Below are 27,070 nucleotides of genomic sequence, written 5' to 3' on the forward strand. Positions count from 1 at the left end.
CCGGCGGAAAGGCATTCCTAAAGCCACCCTATGTGAATGGTGACATCTGGACTGGAAACTCATAATGTTGTGTCATACCCCGCAGCTCCCGGGGACATGCCACCGCGACTCGGAAGGGTGCTCTTCCCGGACCAGCAGCCGCTTCCGGTCGTGTGGTGAACGCCGTGCTGTTAAACCCCCCAGTGCTTCAGTCTGTGACAGGTGCAGTCGACCCGAGGAAACAAAAGCAGGGAATGAATATAATAGACCTTGCTCGGGCAAAAAAAAATAAATAAATAATAAAAAAAACGCACCACTGACCCTGTGAAGAGGAGCTTAACTTCAGCCGGTATTATTAAGCAGCGGCTCCCTTTCTTCCCCTACCCTATTATTCCTGTGCCCATTGAGACCAGGCCCCCACTCCCCCGCAGCCAAACCCACAGCCTCTTCCAGTGCACCTTCCACAGCAGAGGAATGTGACCCCCGTTGTACACAGCATCCCCCAGCCCCAATCCCACCCCCCAGCCCTCGGATGCCATTCACAATCATCAGCCTCATCTCATTCATAGCAAGGTGTTTTCCAGCGAGACGAAGCAATTTTTTTTTTCCTTCACAGGACACTGAGAAGTGAGTCACCATTACCCCGCCCCCCCCTCCTCCCACTGTTCAACCAAACACCAGTATGCCTTGCTAGAACTCTTCCAAAAAGCCTTCACAGCCAAGAAGCACGGCGGGGGGGGGGGGGATCTGTTATGGTGCATTTCGGTCTCAAGTTTCTATTCCCTCCAAATATACAACATGGCTGTTTTGCCGAAAAACAATTAGGCTTGTAAGGCTTATGTCCTCTGGCGAGGAGTAATATCGCGGCAAACATCGAAATGGGCAGTCAGCCAGGTCGTGTTTGCCAATGGGGGGAGGGATGGGCACAGCGGTGAGGAATTTCTAGAAGTTCTTGCAATTCTTCACTTAAGACATGTGATAAACACAGGTGTTTGTCTCAGATGAATATAAGCAGTTATAGTCACCGGAGTGTAGATACTCCTCATGGTGTCCAACCCAAAACGAAGACGTATGACGCATCACAAACCATGGTCCCCTCAAGAGCTGGAGATTCCACTTACGTTTAAGTTAGCCAGCAGATGCTTCATTGAGAGTGGAGCTTTTAAGTTCTCTCACTCTTTCCAGCTGAATATTCACTGCAGCAAATTGAGTCCCGTTCATTCCGGCGGAGACAAAAGCCATAGCTCCTCCGGGGCCATCATTCTGACAGCTCAATGGCACAAATCCAACTCCATAACTACGATGTCAGCTGCTTCACCACAGCTCAGTTACTTTTTCTAATCCCACCCAACAATTCCATCACCCACAAACCTGACCAGGAAAAGCAGTTGGAAGACGAATGGATGCACAATTCCATTATAGGAACTGACGGGTGAAAAATGGGCACTTCTACAGCACTGACCTACCGGGTGCTTCCCTTGTACCTTGAACTATGCTTTAAACTTAGAAAGAGTTCAGGGTCAAATGGAAGTAAACACCGGTCAGTGTGTTCAGGCTATGCACTGTCTTCATACATACAGACTCAAAGTGGATTTGGACATGGGTCAATACCAGCTAAGGAAGATTAACAGCACCAAGAGGCTTCCGGGAACCCGAGGTAAAGCCGGTTACCCTGCGGGTAACAAGATGGGCTGGCAATGGGATCACAGTTCCCAATAATCTTTGGGACTGCATGAGCAGAGGAACCAGAAATTCCACCATCCCTCGACGTGTTTGGAAATAGAGGTGCATTATAGAGGTCCACTGGCCAAGACCATTATTCTAAAAATACATCCTTATCTAGGGCAGGAACAGCTCCAGACAAGGTAATAGTGACTGTTTTTTTTTCCCCGCTCGGGGTTCATCCTGCTGACCATTTCCAATCATCTTGACCTATTTGGGGCTATAACTCTTTGCCTCGATGAAGACTTGCCATCCATTAGTCTCAAGTTCTGACAGAACATTCATTTAGGCAGGTAAGAAAATCGGCCGAAACCTGTCCCCACTCACTTTTCTAGACAAACGACCGGACCTGCAGGCTTGTGAGGGCAGACATAGTCTATCTGAGAGTCGAAGCCTGATCATGTGTTCCATGTGGTCTCCCGACCTGGGCCCTGTTGCATTGGGGTTCAAATGCGTTTGCAACACTAGGCAGAGCCTCAAGCCGCAGAGGGTCCAACAAACCCTGGATGAAATGGGTTAACTGGGAGGTCTACAAACCAGTAAGCTGACCATGCAGTGTCATTCATGCTCTTAATTCCAAAATCAAATCAGACACACACACACTTAGGCATACAGAAGCACAAACACGTCTGCAAACAAGGCTGTGCACACAAATGCCTAGCTGATGGTCTGAACGCAACGTCTTCATCTAAGTATGAATCAGCAGATCGCTCTTCTGATAAATGTGGGGGTATTCAAAGCAATTGGGCTGCCAATTACTTCTTGTTGACCAAGTGACCGATTGGCTCAGGAACACTAAACCGCTTTAATCCAAAGCTAATTCCGGAAAAGAGCAAATCCCTAAGTCTCCCACAGCAACCTCAATCGTCCGATTGTTAGTGTCTTTTAAAACATCGATAGGATTGGTGCTTTACGACAGGTGACCTGGCAGATCATCAGGTTTTGAGGCCAGGAAGGGGGGGGGGGGGGGTCAGACACACAGATGCTTTCTGGTCCACAGAATAGACAAACATGCACATTTTTAGAAATGGTTTTTAATTTGGAGGTCGTATCCGGAATGATGCGATTCAGAGGCCTGCCGACTGATATCTGATACGAGATTTACCTGACAAACAAGGCTGGAGATGAAAAAGGAAAAGAATAAATGAAACATATTGGTAAACACAGGCAGCTCTAGGCTGAACTGATGCATCCCCCCCCCCAAAAAAAGAAAAACAACCAGCCTAAAAGAGATTGCTTCCATGGCAACAAGTCACACCCTAAGCAGACTAATGCTATCACCGTCTTGGTGATCTGTGCCCGATTCTGGCCTTGATGGCACGACCATCCAGGTGGAGATGAAAAACCGAAAGCCTGCAGAACAAGAGGCAACAGGTGGGAAGTGGTCAAGGGCACAGATATGTAACATGACATTTGCTGCCTTAAGCCTCAGGAGGGGGCCCCCTGGGATGTACTCTACTAAGGTACTTAACTTGAATTTACTTCTGTGGAATAAACTGCATTATAAGTGGATTATAAAGCTTGGGATAAAAGTATCAGTCATGCCCGAAAAGGGGTTTTGCACCTGGTTAACATGCTGCTCCATTTGATCCGCCTACACGTCTTCATGCCCTCTTCCATTTTAAATCATATCCCACGTCCACTTATCCACTTATCCCACGAAGCACAGAGCCTGGGGAAGTCTCGGAGACACGCGACGTTATCACAGGACACGCTGCAAACGCAACACCACGTCAGGGACTGCAATCCTGCGTAACGTGACTTTGGCACGCAGAGGGGTTTAATCCCTGCTCCTGGAAGAGACGCACAACACCTGACGTCAGGCACATTTCATCGGATGAAAAACGATAAATGTCTGAAGGGGACGGAGTAAAGCCAAAAAACAACACTGGCACTCCGTCCGTGGGGCGTGATGGATCCGCTCCTATGGCTTCTTTAGTGATTCAGAGCTGAGTCAATGACACCTAACGAATCCTACATCATCCCCCACTCTTTTCCGTTAAGATCATGACCTTAAAGGGATCTTATTAGCTCTGGCTAATACTTAATACTTTACAATGTCACCCTGAGTTACTCCTTCAGTTATCTGATCCACAATCCAACAGTCTACAGTCTATATCAGAATATCCATAGTTTATTTTTTGTAACTCAATAATTCATGCCCATCCCAAAATAAAACCTCCTTCATGGCCCCCGGATGGGCGGAGAGGCCCATGAGTGACACACCCTCTACACACACAGTGGGAGATCCCAAACAACAGTGAATGCAGTAATCCTCCACGGTGTTCTTAATATAATTAAAAGTGAACTCTACTTCTCATTTTATAAAAACAATTTCATAGTGAGTCATTTCAAAGGCACTGCTTCTAGCATTCAATGTACTTGACTCAGTTTCTTTGACAGCACCTGTGAGGTCAGTTTCCATCTATATCCGTTAAAATACTTAAATAAAGAACGATGGACAGCGCTTAAGACAGACACGTGATCTTTACTGCTGCAATTCACCAAGGAGAAAGCCCGCCAACTCCGAGCAATACATCCGAACGGCTATAAATAAACAGGCTACGTTGTGCTGAATTACACCATTCGGCAAATTATTTACCGAAACCTCTGTAATAATCACAATGTTCACAGCGTGAGGCCAAGTGTCATACACATTTAGTCCAGACCGGTCTCGGTTCATTATACTGCGATACTCCGGTTTTATAGGAAGTGATCACCTGCTCTCCATAAAAACATCGACCAAACGGAAATAAAAAGCGTGAAGTCGCGCGGGAAGGGACCGAGGATAACTCGCACAGAGCCACTAGACGCACTGCATCGTCCTTAAGACAATTTGCACAAGTGAGAGATGTCTGATTTTTTTTTTACTTTTAATCTTCCTTCAGCATTGCAGTTGATATTCCAATGGATTGCATTTATGCATAAGCAGCACTCCAGGAATTAAACATATGCATTTTCTAAAGCAAATGCAAAACATTTTTAAGTTGGAATATGGGAGTTTATAATGAGAGCAAGGGCTCTGTGGGCTGCGCCTGAGCCTCTCGGTAATATGCCATTTTTTAAAGCATTGAGTCCATAAGAAAGATAATAAAACGATACACACGATACATAATAATAAAGACCAGTAAAAAGACTGAGAAGTCCACATTTCACAGTCCAAAACAACGCTCATCGCGAAAATATAACTAGGCGGCTTTTCGAGGTTTGCATGCTGTATGCTGGTCTAATTTCCTGGGTGGACTGATTCTACTCGTTATTAATTTGCAACAGGCAGCTGATTTCAGGAATCTAAGCACTCGTCGAAAAATCGAAGAAGAAAAAAATCCAGCCAGTAGGGAAGCCCCGCAACACATTTCCTAAGCATGGTCTTTCTGTTCAGAGTTATATCATGTTAAAAATCTATATATCTGTAGTAAAAACGCGGGATTTCATGCGCCGTGTTACACACTGTGTAATTATATTGAAGCTTCTGGTTTAATTTGGCGTGAAATTTTTAAAATACATCGACCCGAACGTTTTAAAGACGCCGCGTGCCACAAGTTATAATGCGTACAATCATATATCGACCATCAGGTTTAAGAGTTATTTGTGTTGTTCAGAACTGCGATCGTCCTGCAAAGCACCAGCCGAAATGCGGAACATTAAAGTACAGCCAAAGACACGAATCCCCAGCTTTATAACGAGACGATCCATACATCCACACACCAGCAACCGATGCGTCAAACATCAGCCGCAGATACATGAAGCAAAGCTGAACTGGTCCCCAGTTAATATATGCATAGTTTTGCATTACCTAATATATTTACAGCTTTCTCTTTTTCACAAACTGGAAAAACATGGAATGAAAAATAAGTTAAATTATTTTATAATCATACTATATTACTTCATAGAGACAGTCCACACCACGTGTAGATATAGAGAAATTGCCTTTAAAAATGCCCGAATGTTTATCAACACCCGGCGCCAAATAGAGCCCATGTGCACTAGAGAGATACATTATTTACAAAGCAGCCGCAAAACGATACATCCGGGATCGCCGCGGGTTAACAGCAAAACGCTTAAATTGTTTTGCAGTGATTTGCGACGGGTTACATTTAAAGGTCTCTTAAAAAGCATGCGGTATGTCAGGCTAATAAACACCAATACCCATGCAGAAATATGGGGACAGAGAAGGTGGTGCGTGAAGAGGGAGGTCGCACCCTAATTTAGTGGCACTTAACGTAGCAATTAATGAGGCAACTGAGGATCTTACCACTTGCTGGTGACAGTTGCGCTCCTGTGACTTGCAGGGCATTTCCCAGAGACTGCAAAAGTAGAACAACTCCAACAATGAGGTCGACTTTCCTCGCAACCGCCATAGCCGAGATCCTCGGCAGATATGGAAAATGTCCCGCTTATTTTGATGTTTTATAAATCTATTATTATTCTTATTATTATTTCCCCAGTGTCAAATCCTGCCGACCTCGTTCGCCTTTCCCGTCGCCGACACACTTGGTCAAATTCCTTTGGCGGTTCTTCTTGCAAAACCCAGCCGATTTCACCGAAAAATATAATAAACGATGAAAGAAATAACAATATGAAGGGGAACTCAAAATACTCAGGTCATCTCAGTTCCACCCAGGTCGCCTAGCCCGGTTCGTATCCCAGCCCGGGATTAAGCGTTCACCCCTATCCGCATTTACAGTTACCAAAAGTAGAGCCAGCGAAGCCCCGGTGACAATCTAGCAGCCCTCCACATATCAGATGTTGTGCAAATATCTGGTTACCGTGCAAATCCGTCCAAAAGCGTATTTATCACGGGCTCACGTCGATATGCATCGGTCTGCACTGTTGCCCCGTGTTTTGTTTCTTGCAGGAAAAACCCATTAATCTACGCAGCCATGTGCGCTGCGCTTTTGTCGGAACCTAGCCTCTGCTTAAAAAAATCCCACCCTAAATTCTTGGAGAGAAAAAAAGAGAAGGAGAAAAAATGTTTTAAAAGATAAAGCAGGGCGAGTATCCAGGTCCGACCGCACTGCTCGCAGTTAGTATTTCCAGTCCCGGGGATCCGGCTCAGGGCTTCGCCAACCGAGCCCTGACTTTCTACCCGATCGATGCACAGAGAACCGGAACTCTCTCGACCAATTACAGCACCACCCCTTTACCTTAATTTAGATTTTAATTTAGACACTTTCACCACCTTTCAAAAGTAGATGTAACCAAAAATGTAACCAAATCGAAATTACTTTACACAGTTCTCAAATATCTGATTAAATGTTTAAACATTGGATAATATGGATCAAATTAATTGTTTTAGAAATTAATTAGAAAGCTGGTACAATATAATCTGTCTTCTATTTCCACTAATTTAAATGTACTTTTTTCGAAAGAGATATATTTGCTAAGAGCTGACACAGCATGCGGGATTCACCGCTATATGTAGGGATGCTTCGCTTTACAGGTAATTTCTGCGGCGACGCGCGCAGGACGCCGCAATCTGAGCGGATGGAAAACAGACCTTCGGCTTTTTGCTATGGTCCGAGGTGCCGGTGAGAAGGGCACCCCCATCTGGCCGAAGGGGAAACTTCCGATTCCTGACCGACTTTGTTGTTTCACGCTTAATTTACAATTTAAGAAGAAACTGACATATTTAATTGAATGAATGTAAAGTCCTTAAAACTACCTAAATTTCTGACAATGGACACGAATAATGCTGGGAAATGCGTCTGCATCTCCTATGAATAGTTACGATAATACCGGTAAATCATAAACAAAGTTGCAAAAGCAGAATAATAGCCGCGTTATTAAGGAGTATGGGATCCTTATTTTATTATGAAGTATAAAGTTTTAAAGGCCTGAAGACAGGCTGGTAAACGTGCGAGGTCCTTTCTTTGTTCTGCAGAAATTTCCAGGCATGCACATGCTAGCATTGTAGGGATTAATGACTGAAAAATCAAAACCGGTTTTTCCATGTTATTTTAATATATTGTTTTGCTTTACAGCTGACTGAACGGCGGCGCGGGCTGTTTTGCTGTCGGGCGGGTGATGGAGTCGCGGCTATTCACAGATCCAGCAATCCACCGGACACAATTAAGGCGGCCGCCCGTAATCTCTGCCCTTCAGGCGGCTCTGCGGCTGTCTTGCACGGATGGAAGAGCGAGGAGTATTTTGCATTGTCGGCTCTTGGAGAAGCTGTCGGTGTCTCCTCCTCCTGGAGCACGCTACAGCTTTCAGACTAGGAGCGCGAGAAAACCACAGATATTTATTTGACCGAAATATGTGCGTGTACTTTAAGTCACACAGACCCCGATCTGTCTTAAAGTGGAATCTGCATTAACCATCATTTCTTGCTAAGGTCAGCTGTTAAAGCTTTTTACAATCAGAGGACCCACAAGAGGCGCCCAGTTACAGGATGACTCAGTACTTAAGTATTCCCTGAAGCAAGCTTAGTGTCGCATTTACACATTTGTTTATGTATTTGTATATATTTTTTATCCGGTGTTCTGATTATATGCAGCCCAGGTGCGATTGGATCGAGGATCGCAGTATTACATGTGCAAGGGTTGCCCTCCCTTCGCTTTAAAAACTTGACCAGAAGCGACCGGTTGCGGTCGAGGTAGATAACGATGGAGGAGCACAATCCCATTAGCGGCTCTCCTGCAATCTGGCGAGCTGCAGGCAGCAGATGTCTATCTCGTGGGGCGGTTTTCTGCAAGAGGCTCTCGCTGCGCGTACGCGGAACAGCGCGACGTCCCGGCAGATAATAGCGGGCTAGGAGCGGGCTGAATGTTTTCGAGACGAAGATCTGACGACGACGGACGGAAACAGAGGAATGTGCAGGGCTGGCCGGGACGGATCGGGCCGATGAATGGACCCCTTTCTTCTGCTAAACCCTGTTCCGCTGAACTGCTGCCTAAACACACAGGAGAGTCGCTAGTCATTTGGACTCGTGCGAATCTCAAGCACCTCTACCCTCACTTACCTGATCTTAGCGTCCTACATTGCCACTGGGTGGTGGAAGGGAGGGGGGTGTCATGAAACCACATCTGAGAGAGAGTACACTGTCAGAAATAAAGAGTAACAATTAGTACCTTTGCTTGTCGCTGGGGCTGTGCCCTCAAGGGTCTCTCAGTTGTACCTTAGCTATAGGTAAATGTACCCTTTATGGTACAAACATGGACTATGAGGATTTTTGTACCACAAGGGGTACATTAATGTTGTTTGTACTTTGAGGATGTTCCTCAGAGTCCATTTCTGTACCTTTAATTAGACTAAAAGGTACATTTACCAGAGCGAGGGGTAAGGAGCATGCACTGACTGATTGCTGTACCCACCACCTCAGGGATACGAACCCACATGCAGACATGTGGCAGGTGATTCCTCAGCACCACACCAGTCCAAATGGACCAGTGTACGTTTTTTTCCGCAGGAACTGAAGTGCCAATCCTGCCACCAACCCCCAAATTTCCCTGAAAGTTGGAGAACCTCCTTGCAGAGCTGGATGTAGATTAGCATCATACTCAGGCCAAAGCAATTGCAGGATAAGGGCCTTGCTCAAGGGCCCGAAGGAGTAGTATCACTCCTGGCATTCACAGGATTCAAACCAGTGACCTTCTGGTCATTGGCACAGATCCCTGGCCCCAAAGCCACCACTCTGCCTGCTGTGACAAGCAAAAATACAAACTGGACTTTTTTTTTCTGGCAGTGTAAAGTGATCCTGGATCAGATCTCAAGCGGACCTGCTAGCAGAGTCCCGCCAGTACGGAACACCAGCATTGTGCTGTTCTGCTTCTCTGGCAGCAGGGAACATGATGCTTAAGGTCTCTGCAGAGGTACGAGCCGAAAATCATGCAGTTAACCTCAGGTGCTATAGTTACTTATTCTGCTGCATAGATTGATAAAATCCTAGGCTGTTTCAGATAAACACGACAGATAAATGTTCCACTGAAACCTCCTTTGAGGGTCATTCAGAGGAACCAGGAATTTAGCCTGCAAGATATTAGTCTGAAATACAGCTTCTTTGCTCTTCGCCACCAACCCTCCACCATGCAAGAATGAAATCATGCACAGGTACGGGATCCGGGCCTGATTGGGCCCCACCTGTGTTGGGGGGAGGGGGATCACCTGCATTCATTATATTAGGTTCTGAGATATTATATTATATTAGGTTATATTATATTAGGGTATAACTATATTAGGTTATATTAGGTTCTGAGTGCGTTGTTGTTGAAAATCCATAGGTTCACATCAGAAACTGCATATCAAAGCCAAAATGTACTGCTACCCAACCCAAGGGGCGATTCTAGGATTTTTTAAGGTGGACGGCATAAGTGGGGACATAATTCATACAGAGGAGCCAACCTTCTCATCAGCCAATGATATGCTTGATTCCCTGAGTGTCATTTCATTGGGTGCTCTTAGGGCCAATCAGTTTTCACCTGGGCCCCTATTGCCCTGCCTCCTGACCCAGCCATACACGTAATAAGTCCAGCATTTTCCACTGTCATCTCATAACCCATATCCTTTTCTGTTCTTGGGGCCCCTGATGGGGAAGGCACCAGGTTGCTCGTTGGGCACAAGGACCCAGATCACATTTCATGTTGTTTCTGATCTGGACCCCGTGAAGCCTCAGACCTGGGAGCGTCCCCTTGTTTTCCGTTCTGGGGCCTGTCATTTTCTGTGCCTTGCAGGACATTCCGCTCCACTCACTGGATCCATTGTAATGCCTTTGTTGTCTTCTGACCAGCTGCACCTTAAAGTCTAACACTGAATCAATGCAGAGTAATCGGGCTCTTCAGGCTGCAAATAACAGCAGCTCTTTTGGAAACGTGTGCTGACATGTGCTCAGGGAGTAACAGAGTTACCCCATTACAAGCCAAAATCTGGCTTTGCTCTTTCAGCTCTTCCTCACTCTATGTGGAAGAATTTGCCGGAACGTCGGTAGGAGCGCCTCTGCCAGCCGTACCCAATGCCTTTCCTGAGAAGCTATTTGCATTATCTCATTGCTTAGTGATCGCCTTTTGTCCTAGGCCACAGAAAAATTGGTTTTACTCTTTAAAGGGGCTTATTCGCTGTAACAATTCGCGTTTCAGTGCCTTTCTGCTTGTATGTCAATGACAGGTTCTGAATGATAATACAGTCAGTTTCAAAACCCACACATTGGTACAACGACTGCTAGCAGAGTGTACAGGCTTCAGCTGTTCTTGACCCCATTTAGATACTTAATATGGAAAATGATTAAGGGAGGGGCGGCATAGTGGTGCAGTGGTTAGCACTGTTGCCTCGCACCTCTGGGACCCGGGTTTGAGTCTCCGCCTGGGTCACATGTGTGTGGAGTTTGCATGTTCTCCCCATGTCGTTGTGGGGTTTCCTCCAGGTATTCCGGTTTCCCCCCACATTCCAAAAACATGCTGAGGCTAATTGGAGTTGCTAAATTGCCCATAGGTGTGCATGTGTGAGTGAATGGTGTGTGAGTGTGCCCTGCGATGGGCTGGCCCCCCATCCTGGGTTGTTCCCTGCCTCATGCCCATTGCTTCCGGGATAGGCTCCGGATCCCCTGACCCAGTAGGATAAGCGGTTTGGAAAATGGATGGATGGATGGATATATACACATACATTAGCTCTACCTCTCGTTCCTGCCCTCACATTAATTGTTCCTGGTTGCCGCTTGTCTGCTCCCTTATGAAGCTTGTAATTTAGTGCCTCCTAATCCTCTGCTAGTCAGTTGTCTCAGTCACGTTCTGTTGTGTGGTTTCCCGTGTCTCTTGCCACCCCTTTTTGATTCCTCGTGATCCTTTTGTTTGCTAGTGCCCTTGTTGAATGAACCTTTTATTTGCTCTCATACCTGCTCCTGTCTCACCATGACTCTCTCTCTCCCTCTCATATATATATAGATCAGATGTGATCTATGTAAACCCACACACACACACACAGTCAGACAGACAGACACACACTCACACACACACACTCACACACACACGCACGCACATGTAGTGTATACCTATCCTTATGGGGCCCGCTCATTCACTTCTATGGGAAAAATACTATGACAACCTTAACTATGACAACCTTAACCCCCACCCTGCCCTAACCATAACCATAAGTAACCAAGCAAAATACAATAGTTTTTGCATTTTCAGTTTTTTCAAAGCTGTTACTGATGTTTGTAAAATAGAGTTTTCCCTTATGGGGACCAGGAAACCGGTCCCCATAAGGGAAAAAAAACGGATATTTATCACATGATGGGGGCATTGTGGGGACATTGTGGGACATTATGGGGACACACACACACACACAAACTGCAGCCTGTTTCTTCTCTGTTTCCCATTAATGAAGGGCTTCTTCCTTGCTCTATGACAGTCGTCTCTGGCATTAGAATGTTGCTTCCATCCTTTACCTGGCCGGTTTCTGGTCGTTCCCAGTGTCTCCTGCTTCACCTCATCCCTGTGAAGTGCCATTTAAGAAACACTGAACATGGAAGCAACCTGCAGTTCAGTGCAGCCTTCTGCCAGCAGAACCACGATTAAACCAGGATTTGAAAATGCAGATTTGCTTAAAAATGTAGAGTGGTCTCTTAATTTTTTTCTAGAGATGTATATTTTTTCTAAGAACATTTGGTGATGTTCCTAAACATTCAGCAAATTTTCACATATTGTTCAGCAAACTTTAATGTGTGCGACCCTCCCAGTTCAGCAAATGTAAGTGTGGGGTAGCCAGAAAACAACAGAGTCCTCACTGGGGGGGGGAGCTTTAACTCCACCATCTATCTGCAGACCTTCCCTGAGCCCCTAAATGCGGGGCATTAAGTCAAAAAGGGAGGGGTTTGGCGAGTGAGTGCGATTCACGCTGAAGTCTTCCTTAGTCGATTCCTTTTAGCCGTATTTCTGTTTCTGCGCCAGATGCTTACTTGTCACTTGGCGGCTTGCTAATAGGATGCCCCCCCCCCCCCCCCACCTCCGCACATTGCTTCCTCTCAGAGGGATTTCTCAGCAATCAACGGAAAAAGCTTCATCGCGTCAGGCTCATTTTTTTGTAGGAGTGGGATGGGAATCAAGGTGTTACAAAAGACTTTACAAGGAAGAGACAGAAATAAAATCACTTTTGGATGGTTGAGATGTACTGTGTATAGGGTGAGATGTACTGTATATAGGGTGAGATGTACTGTGTATAGGGTGAGATGTACTGTATATAGGGTGAGATGTACTGTGTATAGGGTGACATGTACTGTGTAGTGCAGCACTTCCCCGATACGGCGTTTCCACGGACACAAAGGGATCATTCCATGAAAAGTGGAAAGTGGAATATACCTATATGAACAACCACTGGGAACAAAGGGCAGGAAGAATTAATCAATATGGATGATCATGGATGCCTGACTCCCTCCTAGTATAGAATTGGTATAGGATTTTTTTAAGGTCGGGGGGGGGGGGGGATCATAAGTGAGGCCATAAGTCATACACCTTATCATTACCCAATGATATATTTTGAATCGGTGAGTGATGGGGAAGGTGGCACTCTGGTGGCCAATCAGCTTTCAGCTGGGGCCAGAGGCCCCTCCCCTGTATACAGCTCCTTGTATTGTTGAGCTTGGGAAGATCATAGTCAGTTTCTCCCATGAGCCTACAAATGGACTGCCCTGGTGGGACAGCCGTGATCCATTTTCTCCTGACCGGATCTTCTCGATCTTCATGGGGCATATTCTGGGGATAACATCTCCACCCGACAGGGCAGCAGGCCACACTCAGTGGAGAACACTCACAGACTGGTGCACACTAGGGGGTTAACCGGATCTCAGGACTCCCTTCAGAGGGATTATTTTGGTCTGGTCTCCACACGTGTCACTCCCAGACGGACAATTTTCCCAGAAAACTGGCCTCGTGCCTGTGCTCCAACCCCCCGCTCCCTTGTTTGGTTTCTTAAGGGGCCAGAGACACTGTGTGGAAGCTGCTGGATGCCACAGTGCAGGTTCTGGAAGGTTCCAGAAGGAAATGATCTGGACACTGTGACGTGAAAGCTGCCTGGCGGTCTGCAAGGAGCAGCTGGGCTGCATTCTGCTCCTCCTGAGGTCCAAGAAATTAGTCCAACAAACAGGGCTTGAGGGAGAGTTTGGCCTTTCGGGCGAGTAAATCCAACGGGTTCTCCTTTGAACACTGGACGTCGGAGGTGACGTGTCAGTCTGGCATTCAGCAAGCGCTGTTCTGACTAGACACCAATTCTGTGGTAATATCTACAACTGGGTACTCCGTCCACGCCTCCCCCACCCCCGCTCAGCCAACTACCCCATTTTCAGGGGCCCCATCCGGTCAGCAAAATCTGTATTTTGAGAGTCCAGTCAGGACAGGGCCTAAAAACATAGAAGAAGAGTCTCAGGGTTGGTGTGTATCTGCATCACCTCTGGCAGCTAGTGGGATAACATGGGAACTTGTTTTAATATAGACTTTACAGCGAGGAAAGACTGTGAACCTCACATTTCTCTTGGAAAAATAGCTACTGGTTTTATCATCACCCCACCCTGTATTTCGGTTCAGTGCCTTCAGCCTGGGTAATTTGCAATAATTTGCACAATTTTCATAATCGTCATTGAAGTTCAGGTGAAGTGCCCCTCCTCAATGGTCCAACAGCGATGCCATGTCTGAGACGAGGGACGAGCAGCCATAAGGAGGCCCTCAGGTTAACACTGGAGTGTTACTCCGACGGGCATGCTGTCGACTGCAGGAATAGCCCAGTATTTCCCAGGAAATGATGTGCAGCTGCAGCTGATTGCGGTCCTGGGGCAGTTAACACGTGGACGGGGAGAGAGAGGTTCAGGGTCCAGCTGCATTCAAGCTTCATTAGATAGGGGGAAGCAGCCAACGGATTTGACCAGGAATGATCCTTCTGTCCAGGGAGAAGCCATCACACTCATCTCACTGGATCAACACCTGGAGCTCAGTCTGCTGTTCTGGTTGAGTCCTCCTGTAAAAGGGGTGGGGGGCTTAAAACTCTAAGAAACCCCCTCAGTGGTTTCAGAGCAGGGCCCATCCTGGAGCTCAGGCCCACATGTTCAGTCACAGGCTTGGTTCCTTGTCTGTCAGCTGGGCTGGACCTGCCACATTTCACTTATAATCCTATTTCATTTATAAACCTTTTGGCTACCTTCTGTCATGAGCCTAAGCCTGGTCCCTGAAAGACTTGGCCCCCTTCTGGCCTGGATCTGCAAAGCTTTATAGATAAGCCTCATTCCTCTAGCACACGACTGCCTACTGATCCTTGCCAAGTCATTAGGCCAACTGATCCATAGTGTCACTCAATTAAGCGAACATAGAGGGTTATAAACAATCACCTGGGACAGGGTCCAAGCCCCTTAATGATAAATGATCAGAAGATGGATGGATAGATGGATGGAAATATTTATAAAATTATGCGATTCCCAGTGCCATTTATGTAGTGCTTTAATAAATCAAGTTCCTTCAGGACTGGAGAACAGGCTGGGGAAGGGGGTTGCATTTTGTGGGGTTGGGATGACACAGGTACATAGCGAGTGGAAATGATCAGGCGGCTGGACCTCAGTTACATTGAGAAGTTTTGTTGTCCCCCCGTTGTACATTCTAAAGCCATTGTGAATCAGTGGAGAACATCAAACCATCTGTGGCCCGGGGTGGGAGGCTGCTCTATCATCTTGGGTGGTACCAGGAGAAATTGGCATGCGGAAGACGCCTGCGGACATCTTACCAGATCGACGCTGCAACGCAACAACAGACACCCCCACCGAGTATCTGTGCCGCAATAACCACCAAGCATTAATGAGATGATTAATAGCCTAATTTATGACGGAGACGTGTAGCAACATGCTGAGGTCAATGCCCTGCCTAAGGCTGGTCTGAACTTGGTTTGACCCATCCAGCTAGCCTGAGGATTTCTGCCAAATACCATTGCATTTCTATAATTAACAATTATTTTTCTTGCCATTTTTTATGTACTTTTTTGCCCCAAGGCTACATAGATTGCTGTTTTTACACATTTTTAGCACCTAAGCTTTGAATATTTTTTTTTACAACAGCTTAAGGCTGTACAGCTCTTTCTGGGAGCAGAAGCCCAAATTGCACCCAACCTCAAGGGTCTGTGTGGAATAACTCCGGAATCGCCACAGAAACCAACGCTGTGGTGTTTTTAAGTCAGGCTATCAGTATCAAACCGCACAAAATGATAGTGATCAACAGATATCTGCCCACACTTAGGTTATCTTGCAGGTCTTTTATGTGGTGCTGGTGAGAAGATTAACTACACTGCGCTTAGACCCTCATCAGTGAAAGTTAGATGGTGCACATGATACATGAAACTAAACATTATGGATTAACTTAGTGCTCTGCTTGTAGTAGTAACCATTTCAGATAGCTGTAATCAGAGATCTGCGATGGACTGGCATCTTGTCCAGGGTGTCTCTAGCTTTGTGCCCAGGGCTGCCTGGAATAGACTCCTGGCCTTCTCAAGACCCAGGTCACAATAATCGGATGGATGGATGGATTTCCAGGCAGCATAGTGCATAAGAACTCCGCTGAGCCCAAAAGGAAAATAAGGAGGGTTGGGCGTGGGGTTAGCTACCCCACCCCGTAAAAAGGAAAATGCCAACCACAGAAATGTTAAAAAGCAAAACAGGCATCACGGACCTGAGAGAGGATGGACCTCCAAATGGAAGGTGTATGAAGCCGGGCGGTGAAAGCCAGAGATGCCTGGAATCCGTTAGGCCGATGACCATCATATCCACCAGGATCATCGCTATCATTGGTACATGGAATGTGAGGACCATGTATGAGACCGGGAAGACAGCACAGGTGGCCGCAGAGATGAGGAGATTCAATCTCACCATTCTGGGAATCAGCGAGGCAAGATGGACTGGTTCCGGGCAGAAACGGCTGACTTCCGGTGAGCTACTGCTGTTCTTGGGGCACCAACAGGAAGATGCGGCACATACCCAGGGTGTAGCCCTGATGCTGTCCAGGTCAGCCCAGAGAGCTCTCCTTGGATGGGGATTGCACGGCCCACGGATTATGATGACCTCTTTCCGCACAAAGAAGAGGAATAACATGGACATAATCCAGTGTTATGCCCTGATGAATGATAGTGAAGAGGAGGAGAAAGAAGATTTCTACAATAGACTGCTGATCATCATACAAGACAGACCAAAGAGAAACATTATCATTGTTATGGGTGATTTCAATGCCAAGATAGGCAGCAAAAACTGGGGCCATGAGGAGATCATGGGGCAGCAGGGCCTAGGCAAGATGAACGGAAACAGGGAGAGATTCTCCGAGCTGTACGCCACAAGTAACCTGGTCATCGGAGGAAGTGTTTTCCATCATACAAGGATACACAAGGCAACTTGGGTTTTACCAGATCTATCGATGGAAAATCAAATCGACCACGTGTGCATCACGAAGACGTTTCGCCGCTCTCTTCAGGATGTACGTGTCGGGTGAGGTGCAGACATTGCTTCAGATCATCACCTCCTAGCTGCCCGATTGAAGCTGAAGCTAAAGAGAAAGTGGATAGGACAGTCCAGCAAACGCCAGCGGTATAACACCACAGCGCGGAAAGATAACAAGAAACAAGAAGAATTCAAGATCACCCTTTCCAACAAGTTTCAGGTCCTAGACAAATGGCTTGAAGAGGAGACCATAGAACAGAAGTGGCAGAGAGTGAAAGAAGCGATCACATCAACCTGCTAAGAAGTACTGGGCCCCGAATCATACACCCACAAGGAATGGATATCACAAGAGACACTAAAGAAAATTGAAGAAAGAAGAGGAAAGAAGACTGACGTGAACAACAGCAGAACAAGATCAGCAAAAACAAAGGCACAACAAGCATATAGGGAAGCCCACAGAAACGTTAAGCGCAATATCAAGGCGGATAAAAAGAACTATAACTGAGTCACTGGCGACAGAAGAAGAAGAAGCAGCAGTGTACCATAGCAACACAAGAGACCTGTACTCCACCATAAAGAAACTTTCAGGAAAGTTCGCCAAGCCAGAGAGACCAGTCAAAGACAAGAAAGGAAGAGCGATACCAGAAGAGGATGGGCAGAAGTGCAAATGTGTGGAACATTTCCAAGAACTACTAAACAGACCAGCTCCTGTAGACCCACCAGACATAACGGCAGCCGAAAGCGACCTGCTAATTGAGTGCTGTGCACCTACTATGGAAGAGATCCACAGCGCCATCGAGAACTGAAGAATGGCAAGTCAGCAGGACCTGACAGCATCCTGACAGAAGCACTGAAAGCTGATGTAGAGATCACTGTGAAGATCCTACACCCGCTCTTCTGCACGATATGGGAAGAAGAAGAAGTACCAACAGAGAGGAAGGAAGGTTATCTCATTAAACTCCCCAAGAATCATCTCAGTTCGCGATCTCAGTTCCTGCTCCAACTACCGAGGGATAAGGCTGATGTCCATCCCAGGAAAGGTGTTCAACCGTATCTTGCTGAACTGGATGAAGTAGGTAGTAGATCCACATCTCCGAGACCAACAAACTGGCTTCCACAAAGAAAGGGCATGCATGGACCAGATTGCTACACTGCATATCATCTTGGAGCAGTCCCTGGAGTGGAATTCACTCCCTCTACATAAATTTAATCGATTATGAGATGGCATTTCACAGCATTCACAGGCAGACCCTCTGGAAGCTTCTGAAACACTACGGAGTACCGGAGAAGATCACAAACATCGTCAAGAAGTCTTAAGAAGGGATGCCTTGCAGGATCGTTCATGGCCGGCAACTCACCGACGCCTTTGAAGTACAAACCGGAGTGAGTCAGGGCTGCCTACTCTCACCCTTCCTGTTAGTCATAGACTGGGTCATGAAGACATCGACTGACCAGAAATGAAATGGCATACAGTGGACACTATGGAAGCAGCTGGACGACCTGGACTTTACAGATGATCTGGCTCTTCTCTCTCACACCCAACAACAGATGCAAGTAAAGACCAGCATTGTGGTGGAAAACTCAGCGTCTCCACATTAATAAAGGGAAGAGCAAGGTGTTCAAGATAAATGCATCCAATGATACACCCATTATAGTTGAAGGTGATGTGCTGGAAGAGGTGGATAGCTTCACCTATCTTGGCAGCATACTGGACAAACAGGGAGGAACGGATGCAGATGTCAGAACCCACATCGGCAAGGCAAGGGCAGCCTTCCATCAATTGGAGAAACCTTTGGAGATCCAATGGAATTAGCACCACCACCAAGATCAGGGTCTTCAACACAATCGTGAAGCAAATCCTATTGTATGGAGCAGAGACCTGGAGAACCACCATAGCCACCATGAAGAAAATCCAGGTCTTCATCAATACCTGCCTCAGGATGATCCTCAAGATTTGCTGGCAAGATAAGGAATTGTGGCTAAGAACTATGCAACAGCCCATTGAGGAGGATATCCTTCAGAGATGCTGGCGATGGATAGGCCATACCCTTCGCAAGCCTGCTTTCAACATCACAAGACAGGCTCTCACCTGGAAACCCCAGGGGAAGAGGAAGGTAGGCCTAGAAATACGTGGCACTGTGACCTGGACACAGATGTAAAGAAATTGGGGAAGACATGGAGACAGTTGGAAAGACTGACTCAGAATCAAGATGCCTGGAGAGTGCTGATTGATGGCCTATCCCCCCGTCGGGGCCACAGGCGGAGATAGATAGACAGACAGACAGACAGACAGACAGACAGACAGACAGACAGACAGATAGACAGATAGATAGATAGATAGATAGATCGATAGATAGATAGTGCATAAGCCAAGGTTCACCCTGAACAGAATGTGGATAAAATTGCCTGTTATGCTATTGTCTTCCCTGTAACCTCACTCTCTTCCCTCTAACCCCACGGTGTCCTTTGTATTCCTAGTATATTCTCCAATCCCAGTATCTCCTCTACTTCACCGTATTTAATTCCCAGCCCCTTCCCAGTGATCGCAAAGTCTTCCCTGTGATCCTTGCATCCCACCTACTCTCTCACTCCACCCAGTCCATTAGACCCCAGAGAAGAACGCATATTTGTCCCAGCTGGGGGGGCTGCGTGGGCTTAGACTGGGAAGACATGAAGATGAAAGGGAGCCTCTTAATTGCTGAGACAGGCGACTCTTCTCCTCCCCATCCCTCTGCTCGTTAGACACCATGAAGCGATGTCATCCAAATCAGTTCCGCTTTCTTTATATCCTGCAGAACCCGTACCAGCCCAACCTGCTGATTCTTAACAACTGCTGAGAAAACAGCACAGCTTGACAATGAATATATGATATAATCTAATAATAAGAGCAAGAGGGTTTGGGGAAGAAGAGTATTTTTAGGTTTAACAGCCTGTGAAACCTGTGAAATGCTTAAAAATAACAATGCAAGACCTTCCCCTTTACAAGAAAGTTTCTATGTAACAGCTGCTAGGTGTGCCATCAATTTGTATGCATGTAACGTGAAATGGTTTCTAATAAAATGTTACGTTATTGGATTTTACAGCAGGTACTTTTATTGAAAGCAAATTAATAAACTTTTCTTTTTTGTCGGAGCTTGATGGTTTTCTGATGGAGTGATTCAACTCAAAGATTTTCCTCAGGGGTCTGACAGATTTGCTTGAATCGCAGCATGACCAGGTGGTCTGGTGCTTTCAGTACAGCTGATCATCGGAGGACAGGCAGGGAGCAGGAGAATAAAACAAGACCACCGGCAGGTGTCAGACCCAGAGAGGTCCGCGTTCCCAGTCTCGGGAGGCAACCTGCATTCCAAAGAGATCCAAATGTCCAGAACCACTTGAATTAACACCAAGAGCTATCTGAGAGCCTGGCCATTTTCTGGAACCTTCTTCACCGAGTGATTTTTATGCCAAAGCAAGGAAAAGCAACAGGGGACAATGTCACAGAGCCCAACAGCAGGAAACAGCAATTGTGTATTGGTGATGGAATACTGCACATGCTCAGTATGGTGTTTCCCCATTGGCCCTACTCCCTTCCCAGTGACGCTAAGCCTCGGAGCTGCAGTCACACGTCTTGCCTCCACTGCCTGGACTCTGGTAGAGCGGGTTGGGGAAAGACAGGGAGTGAGAGACCTGCATGGGACACATGGAACATGACATCACCATTAGCATGGACCTTAGTGATCTGAACAGGACCAAAACTAAGAATGTTAATAACATATGAGACCTACTGTATAGTCATACACCTTAACCAGATATTTCTATAAATATGCAAATACTGCTTGGAAATCCCTTTCATCCGTCATACTAGATAAATGAAGGACATTAACGAAAAAAGTACCCCGTTATTATAAGCGAGAAGTGAAAGTGACTGTAAGTGAAAAACAATCAAGATGTTTGATCACAAAATATATATTTCAGAAAGTTTACAGTATTTCTTAAAATGCCACGGATGAAGAACTACCAGTTCCAGAAAATGTCAGGAAATTGTATTTCAAAAATACTGTTAAATGTCTTGACTATGTTTGTTATTTTGAAATGTCCCAGTTATTTATAGGCGAGGTCTGTACTTTCCTTTTCCTGTTAAAATTCTGGATCAGGGTTGACTGTCTCTGTCAAACAGAGTCAGACCATGAGCGCCATCGTCTGGATGTCACATGCCCATATCTGCGAACCAAAAATTAGATGTAGGGAGTGTAGGCATATTTTAAGCCTACCTCAGCCTCGCTCAGCCAGGGGTAGACGCTGACGAGAATCTTGTCAGTGATGGGGAGCTGAAATGAAAATGATTCATTTGATGAATATGGGAGCAGCAAACGCAGATACGTTCCTCGGTATTTTGCTGCTGACTGATCAGGCGAGGTTAGGATTTGCTGCTGCTTAGTTGCATTATGTTGAGTTTTGTTCATGCAACTGGGTCTTGCTGTCGTTTAGTCGCATGATTGCTGATTGTTTGAATGACGTTGGGCTTTGCTGCTGGTTGGCTGAATGAGGTTGGGTTTCGTTCCTGATTTGCTGGGTGAGGTTGGACTGTGAGGACTGATGGTTGCTGTTCATATCTGATTGGTCGGCCAGTGTGAGGTCTTATGGGAAACATAGTTCTGCATCCATTGGTAGAATGCATTAAGATAAAAAGCATTTTAAAACACAGTGATTGGAAGTAATGAATTTGATCCAAAGAATACTAAGGCAAACCATCAGGGTTTAGGTAAAATCTGTTTCGTTCAATTCACAAGAACAGATCATTCTTGCAGTAAACAAATTGTATTATAAATAAGTACAGATATTATAAACTATAATGCAACATCATGGAAAAGAATTATGTAAAATCAAATTAGAAAGATACTTCACAAAGTGAAAAATACTGTAATTACTACAGATCGCATTTGCTAACCACTAAAATATCCATTTACATTGCAAGTAGAAGCAGATGTTTGGTGAATCCAACACTGTAGTTTTTTCTTAGTTAGGAAGAATCACGTCTTATTCCCTAAAAAGCAAAAAAAGTAAGTGAGATTTGCTCATACCTTGTAGTCAGAAAGGTCAGCGGTCGTCTTCTCCACAAGTCTGCTTTGCATTTCACTCGGCCCTCTGCCCCTATCCACCCAGGAAAAGGAACAACCGATGAACAGTGAGATTCTGACCATATGTTTTATATTGTAAAAATAAACCTATCACGGTGCCATCCTCAACTCACATGAAGTATTGGAACTTTCTCTGCAGGAGGACCAGAATAATGGCAGTGACTCCGCCCACCAGGAGCATTAACCCCGCCCCCAGGACTCCACGCATGGCATCTGTACCAGATTAGCACACAGGTTAATATGTCTTTTAATGTGTAACAATGATTAAAATCAAATCAAATAAGTAATAAAACAGCATCCAGGAGACAGAACACCATCCCTGACTGGTTCTTAGACCCATCTCTCAGCCAGGAAATCAAGCCAATTTATTCCTGATATCCCTGGCTGTGAGATTTGTTTTCAAGATGTGGACATAGTCATCACAATAGCTCTGCAAGTCAATAACTGCAATAACTGACCCCCCCCCCCCCCCCCCCACCACATGTTTTACCTGGCCCAGTAACTACGGGAACTGAGGGAGGGGTCGGCAGGGGGTGTTTTTCCCTCAAGTGGCACCGTCTGCCCGTCCATTTGGGGGAGCATCTGGAAGGGGAAGAGGCAGACGGTCATGAGGCTCATATAAACTAGCCAAGATCATGACCTTCTGCTGTGCCCTTAAAGACCGAAAGCTTCTCTAAAGCAGTGTTTCCCAATGCAGTTCTCCGAGCAGGGAGGGAGCAAAAATGTGGACTGCCTGCCAGGGTACTGGGAGATAGCAAAAATGTGGACTGACTGGCAGGGTACTAGGAAGGGAGCAAAAATGTGGACTGCCTGGCAGGATACTAGGAAGGGAGCAAAAATGTGGACTGCCTGGCAGGGTACTGGGAAGGATTGAAAACGTGAACCTTCTGTTTGTCCCCAAGGACCAGGCTGGAAAACACTGCTCTAAAGGAACAGCTTCCTGCATCCACACACACAATGCAGAAAAATCTCTGCTAATAATTACTACAGAAAATTCTCAACTCAGGTGATAATCATTAACTATAGATGTATATGATAGTTCAGGATATAGTGGTGAGCAAATATGATGTATGAATCAATCAATCTTGAGGCCTTCAAAAGTCCATGAACCCATCTTCTAAATGCTGATCAGTACAGGGTTGCGGGAATTTGAAAATATGGACCTGTGAGGAAGGGGGTGGAGTAATTCTGAGCATCAGGCGACGTCTCAGGTGACACCCTGACAGCAGGCCCCGCCCCCTTGTGGAGGCCCCCCTCCCCTGCCACCCCCAAGCCGTCTTGAAGCTGCCGGATCGGTGAGGTTGGCTTTCTGGAGATCTGCAGCATCCCCAGTCCTGTGGTTTGCTATTCTTCAGTGTCAGCACTGACGGTAATGGATAGACTAGCGGCGTGAAGATTCCAAGCTGCACTTTCCCTGCATTATACACTCGACAGATTAATACATCACTTTAATTATGTGCCGGAGAGAGCCGACAATTACAAGGCATCTGTATACATTTATAATGTACTGAACAAGCAGGGCTGGCAAGCTGGCTCAGTGGGTAGTAGTGTCACCGTGCGCCATCAGAATTGTGGGTTTGAATCCTGTGTGTATAGAGTCTGCAAGCTCTCCCTGGGCTCTGTGGAATTACTCCATGTTCTCCGGTTTCCTCCCACAATTGAGAAACATGCCATTAGTTGAATTGAAGTCTCCATATTGCTAGAGTGCGTGCCCTGTGATACACCAGCATCCTGTCTAGAGTGTCCGCTGCCTTGTACCCTGTATTTCCTGGGATAGACTCTAGGGTCATGTGACCTATGAGGGATGCAGACAAGATGATAACAGACAAAAGCTGCGGAAAAAAAAGGCTGATGCTGAGAGCCTGCACAGGGCACAGATGACCACAGGGCGGCAGGGTGTCCCCAGCTCTGCGCATGGCCATTTCACTGCAGGAATGGACTCCCAAGCATTGGGAGAGTTTCAGTCTGGGGTTGCCACACACGAGGGCATGGTATGACAGGTAAATCAACCTTAAATGTTAATGCAACATTTCTCAATCCAGTTCTTAAGGATCCCCAGTAGCCCACATTTTGCTCCATCGCAGCTCCCAGCCAATCAAGAACATCAAAAACGTGGTACACCTAGCTGGGAGGGAGCAAAAAAGTGGAGTGCTGGAGCTCTCTGAGGATAGGGGTGAGAAACACTGAGTTAAGGCATTTATAAGGCGCGGAAAGTGAAAAGTCAAGCATTAGTGTGGGTTTAAATCACATTTACAATGTCCGTATCTATTAAAACACTGATCCCGGATTCAGTGGGAACAGTTAATCCCAACGGTATGACACGGAAAACAAGTCAGCAGGAAACCCGGGTTATCTCTGGGACAGAACGATGTGAGGCTGAACTGTGGGGTGGGGAGTATATGGCAAAAACCTCGGGAGGTGGGGGGGGGACTCATGTGTACATTAAACGACATTTAATGACATGATGCCCCCCACCTACAAACACATGCCTAATATGATAATGATATAGTTATAGGAAAGTACGCCTTCAGCTAAAAACCCCTCCCACCCCAGACCAGAGAACGCTTAAGTACCTCTTAACCTGACTAGGCTAATTGCCTTTGGATCGCGATCCAGCCTCTCCTGATACCCCGTCCTTCTTGTTGTTAGTGTGGTTTGGGAGGGGGGACTGAAGTCAGACAGCGCCCCCCCAAAATCCAGGCCATCAAGACTCATGAAGTCATGACTCTGGTGGAGAGGATGCAGACTGGGGAGGAGAGGCCCCTCCTCACAGCATACCAGTAAATTCTCACCTGGCTTTGCAAATTTCAGAGGCTCTAGTCACGTTTGGTTACTTCACAGCAAGAACGTCTGATGACAGTTAACTGCTTAGTTCATAAACAGCTAAGACAGTTTTGGTTGGATGTTAAACCTTAGGGAGGATTTAATGACTGCTGAATTACCTGTGATGGGGGTTATTTAATGAGGGCAGTATAAACACAAGATGAGGTGCACACAGTTAATCCCATTTGGATCTATTCCTTCCCCAGCACAGAAAACTCCCCACTCTCCACATCACCCCCTACCACTACCAGCCATGTGGTTCACTGATTCCTAGATCAGTATAATGGGTAAGTAACTTTAATATGACCTGTTTCCTTTACAGCTCTGGAAAAAAATTAAGACACCACTAAATATTTTTAAAAACTCCGGTTTAATCTTGCTGGCCGAAGACTACATGGCAGGCTGCGTTCGAGCTAAGAGCAGTACACAGGAATTCTGTTCTTGGTGAGGAAGAGAGATCCTGCCAAAATGACATAGAGAGAAAGATCCTGTTATAATGAGATAGAGATCCTGTCCGAATAACAAAGAGAGTGAGAGATCCTGTTATAATGAGATAGAGATCCTGTCCTAATGACAAAGAGAGTGAGAGATCCTGTTATAATGAGATAGAGATCCTGTCCTAATGACAAAGAGAGTGAGAGATCCAGTTATAATGAGATAGAGATCCTGTCCGAATAACAAAGAGAGTGAGAGATCCTGTTATAATGAGACAGAGATCATGTCCGAATAACAAAGAGAGTGAGAGATCCTGTTATAATGAGATAGAGATCCTGTCCTAAAAACAGAGAGTGAGAGATCCTGTTATAATGAGATAGAGATCCTGTCCTAATGACAAAGAGAGTGAGAGATCCTGTTATAATGAGATAGAGATCCTGCCAAAATGACATAGAGAGAAAGATCCTGTTATAATGAGATAGAGATCGTGTCCGAATAACAAAGAGAGTGAGAGATCCTGTTATAATGAGATAGAGATCCTGTCCTAAAAACAGAGAGTGAGAGATCCTGTTATAATGAGATAGAGATCCTGTCCTAATGACAAAGAGAGTGAGAGATCCTGTTATAATGAGATAGAGATCCTGTCCTAATGACAAAGAGAGTGAGAGATCCTGTTATAATGAGATAGAGATCGTGTCCGAATAACAAAGAGAGTGAGAGATCCTGTTATAATGAGATAGAGATCCTGTCCGAATAACAAAGAGAGTGAGAGATCCTGTTATAATGAGATAGAGATCCTGTCCTAATGACAAAGAGAGTGAGAGATCCTGTAATAATGAGATAGAGATCCTGTCCTAATGACAAAGAGAGTGAGAGATCCAGTTATAATGAGATAGAGATCCTGTCCTAAAAACAGAGAGTGAGAGATCCTGTTATAATGAGATAGAGATCCTGTCCTAATGACAAAGAGAGTGAGAGATCCTGTTATAATGAGATAGAGATCCTGTCCGAATAACAAAGAGAGTGAGAGATCCTGTTATAATGAGATAGAGATCCTGTCCGAATAACAAAGAGAGTGAGAGATCCTGTTATAATGAGATAGAGATCCTGTCCTAAAAACAGAGTGAGAGATCCTGTTATAATGAGATAGAGATCCTGTCCTAATGACAAAGAGAGTGAGAGATCCTGTTATAATGAGATAGAGATCCTGTCCTAATGACAAAGAGAGTGAGAGATCCAGTTATAATGAGATAGAGATCCTGTCCTAATGACAAAGAGAGTGAGAGATCCTGTTATAATGAGATAGAGATCCTGTCCGAATAACAAAGAGAGTGAGAGATCCTGTTATAATGAGATAGAGATCCTGTCCTAATGACAAAGAGAGTGAGAGATCCTGTTATAATGAGATAGAGATCCTGTCCTAATGACAAAGAGAGTGAGAGATCCAGTTATAATGAGATAGAGATCCTGTCCTAATGACAAAGAGAGTGAGAGATCCTGTTATAATGAGATAGAGATCCTGTCCTAATGACAAAGAGAGTGAGAGATCCTGTCCTAATAAAACATAAAGAGATCCTGTCCTAATGTAAATAAAAAAAAGAATTGA

The 27,070-nt window shown here is 45.7% G+C and overlaps 3 protein-coding genes across 3 annotated transcripts in view; 2 read left to right on the forward strand and 1 right to left on the reverse strand.

The window, feature by feature from the left end:
- Window positions 1-6,830, reverse strand: part of plxdc2b (plexin domain containing 2b) — a 96,238-nt gene extending 89,408 nt beyond the window's left edge. The window contains exon 1 of the mRNA XM_049009943.1: window positions 5,957-6,830. Within this exon, the coding sequence (XP_048865900.1) occupies window positions 5,957-6,062 (106 nt within the window). The 5' untranslated portion in view covers window positions 6,063-6,830. The remainder of the gene's footprint in view (window positions 1-5,956) is intronic.
- Window positions 1-27,070, forward strand: part of LOC125739602 (NACHT, LRR and PYD domains-containing protein 12-like) — a 926,911-nt gene that overhangs the window by 791,574 nt on the left and 108,267 nt on the right. The window lies entirely within an intron of this gene.
- LOC125739643 (GTPase IMAP family member 4) overlaps window positions 1-27,070 on the forward strand; it is a 386,756-nt gene that overhangs the window by 99,668 nt on the left and 260,018 nt on the right. The window lies entirely within an intron of this gene.

This window comes from Brienomyrus brachyistius, chromosome 4, assembly GCF_023856365.1.
Source record: "Brienomyrus brachyistius isolate T26 chromosome 4, BBRACH_0.4, whole genome shotgun sequence".
NCBI lineage: Eukaryota > Metazoa > Chordata > Actinopteri > Osteoglossiformes > Mormyridae > Brienomyrus > Brienomyrus brachyistius.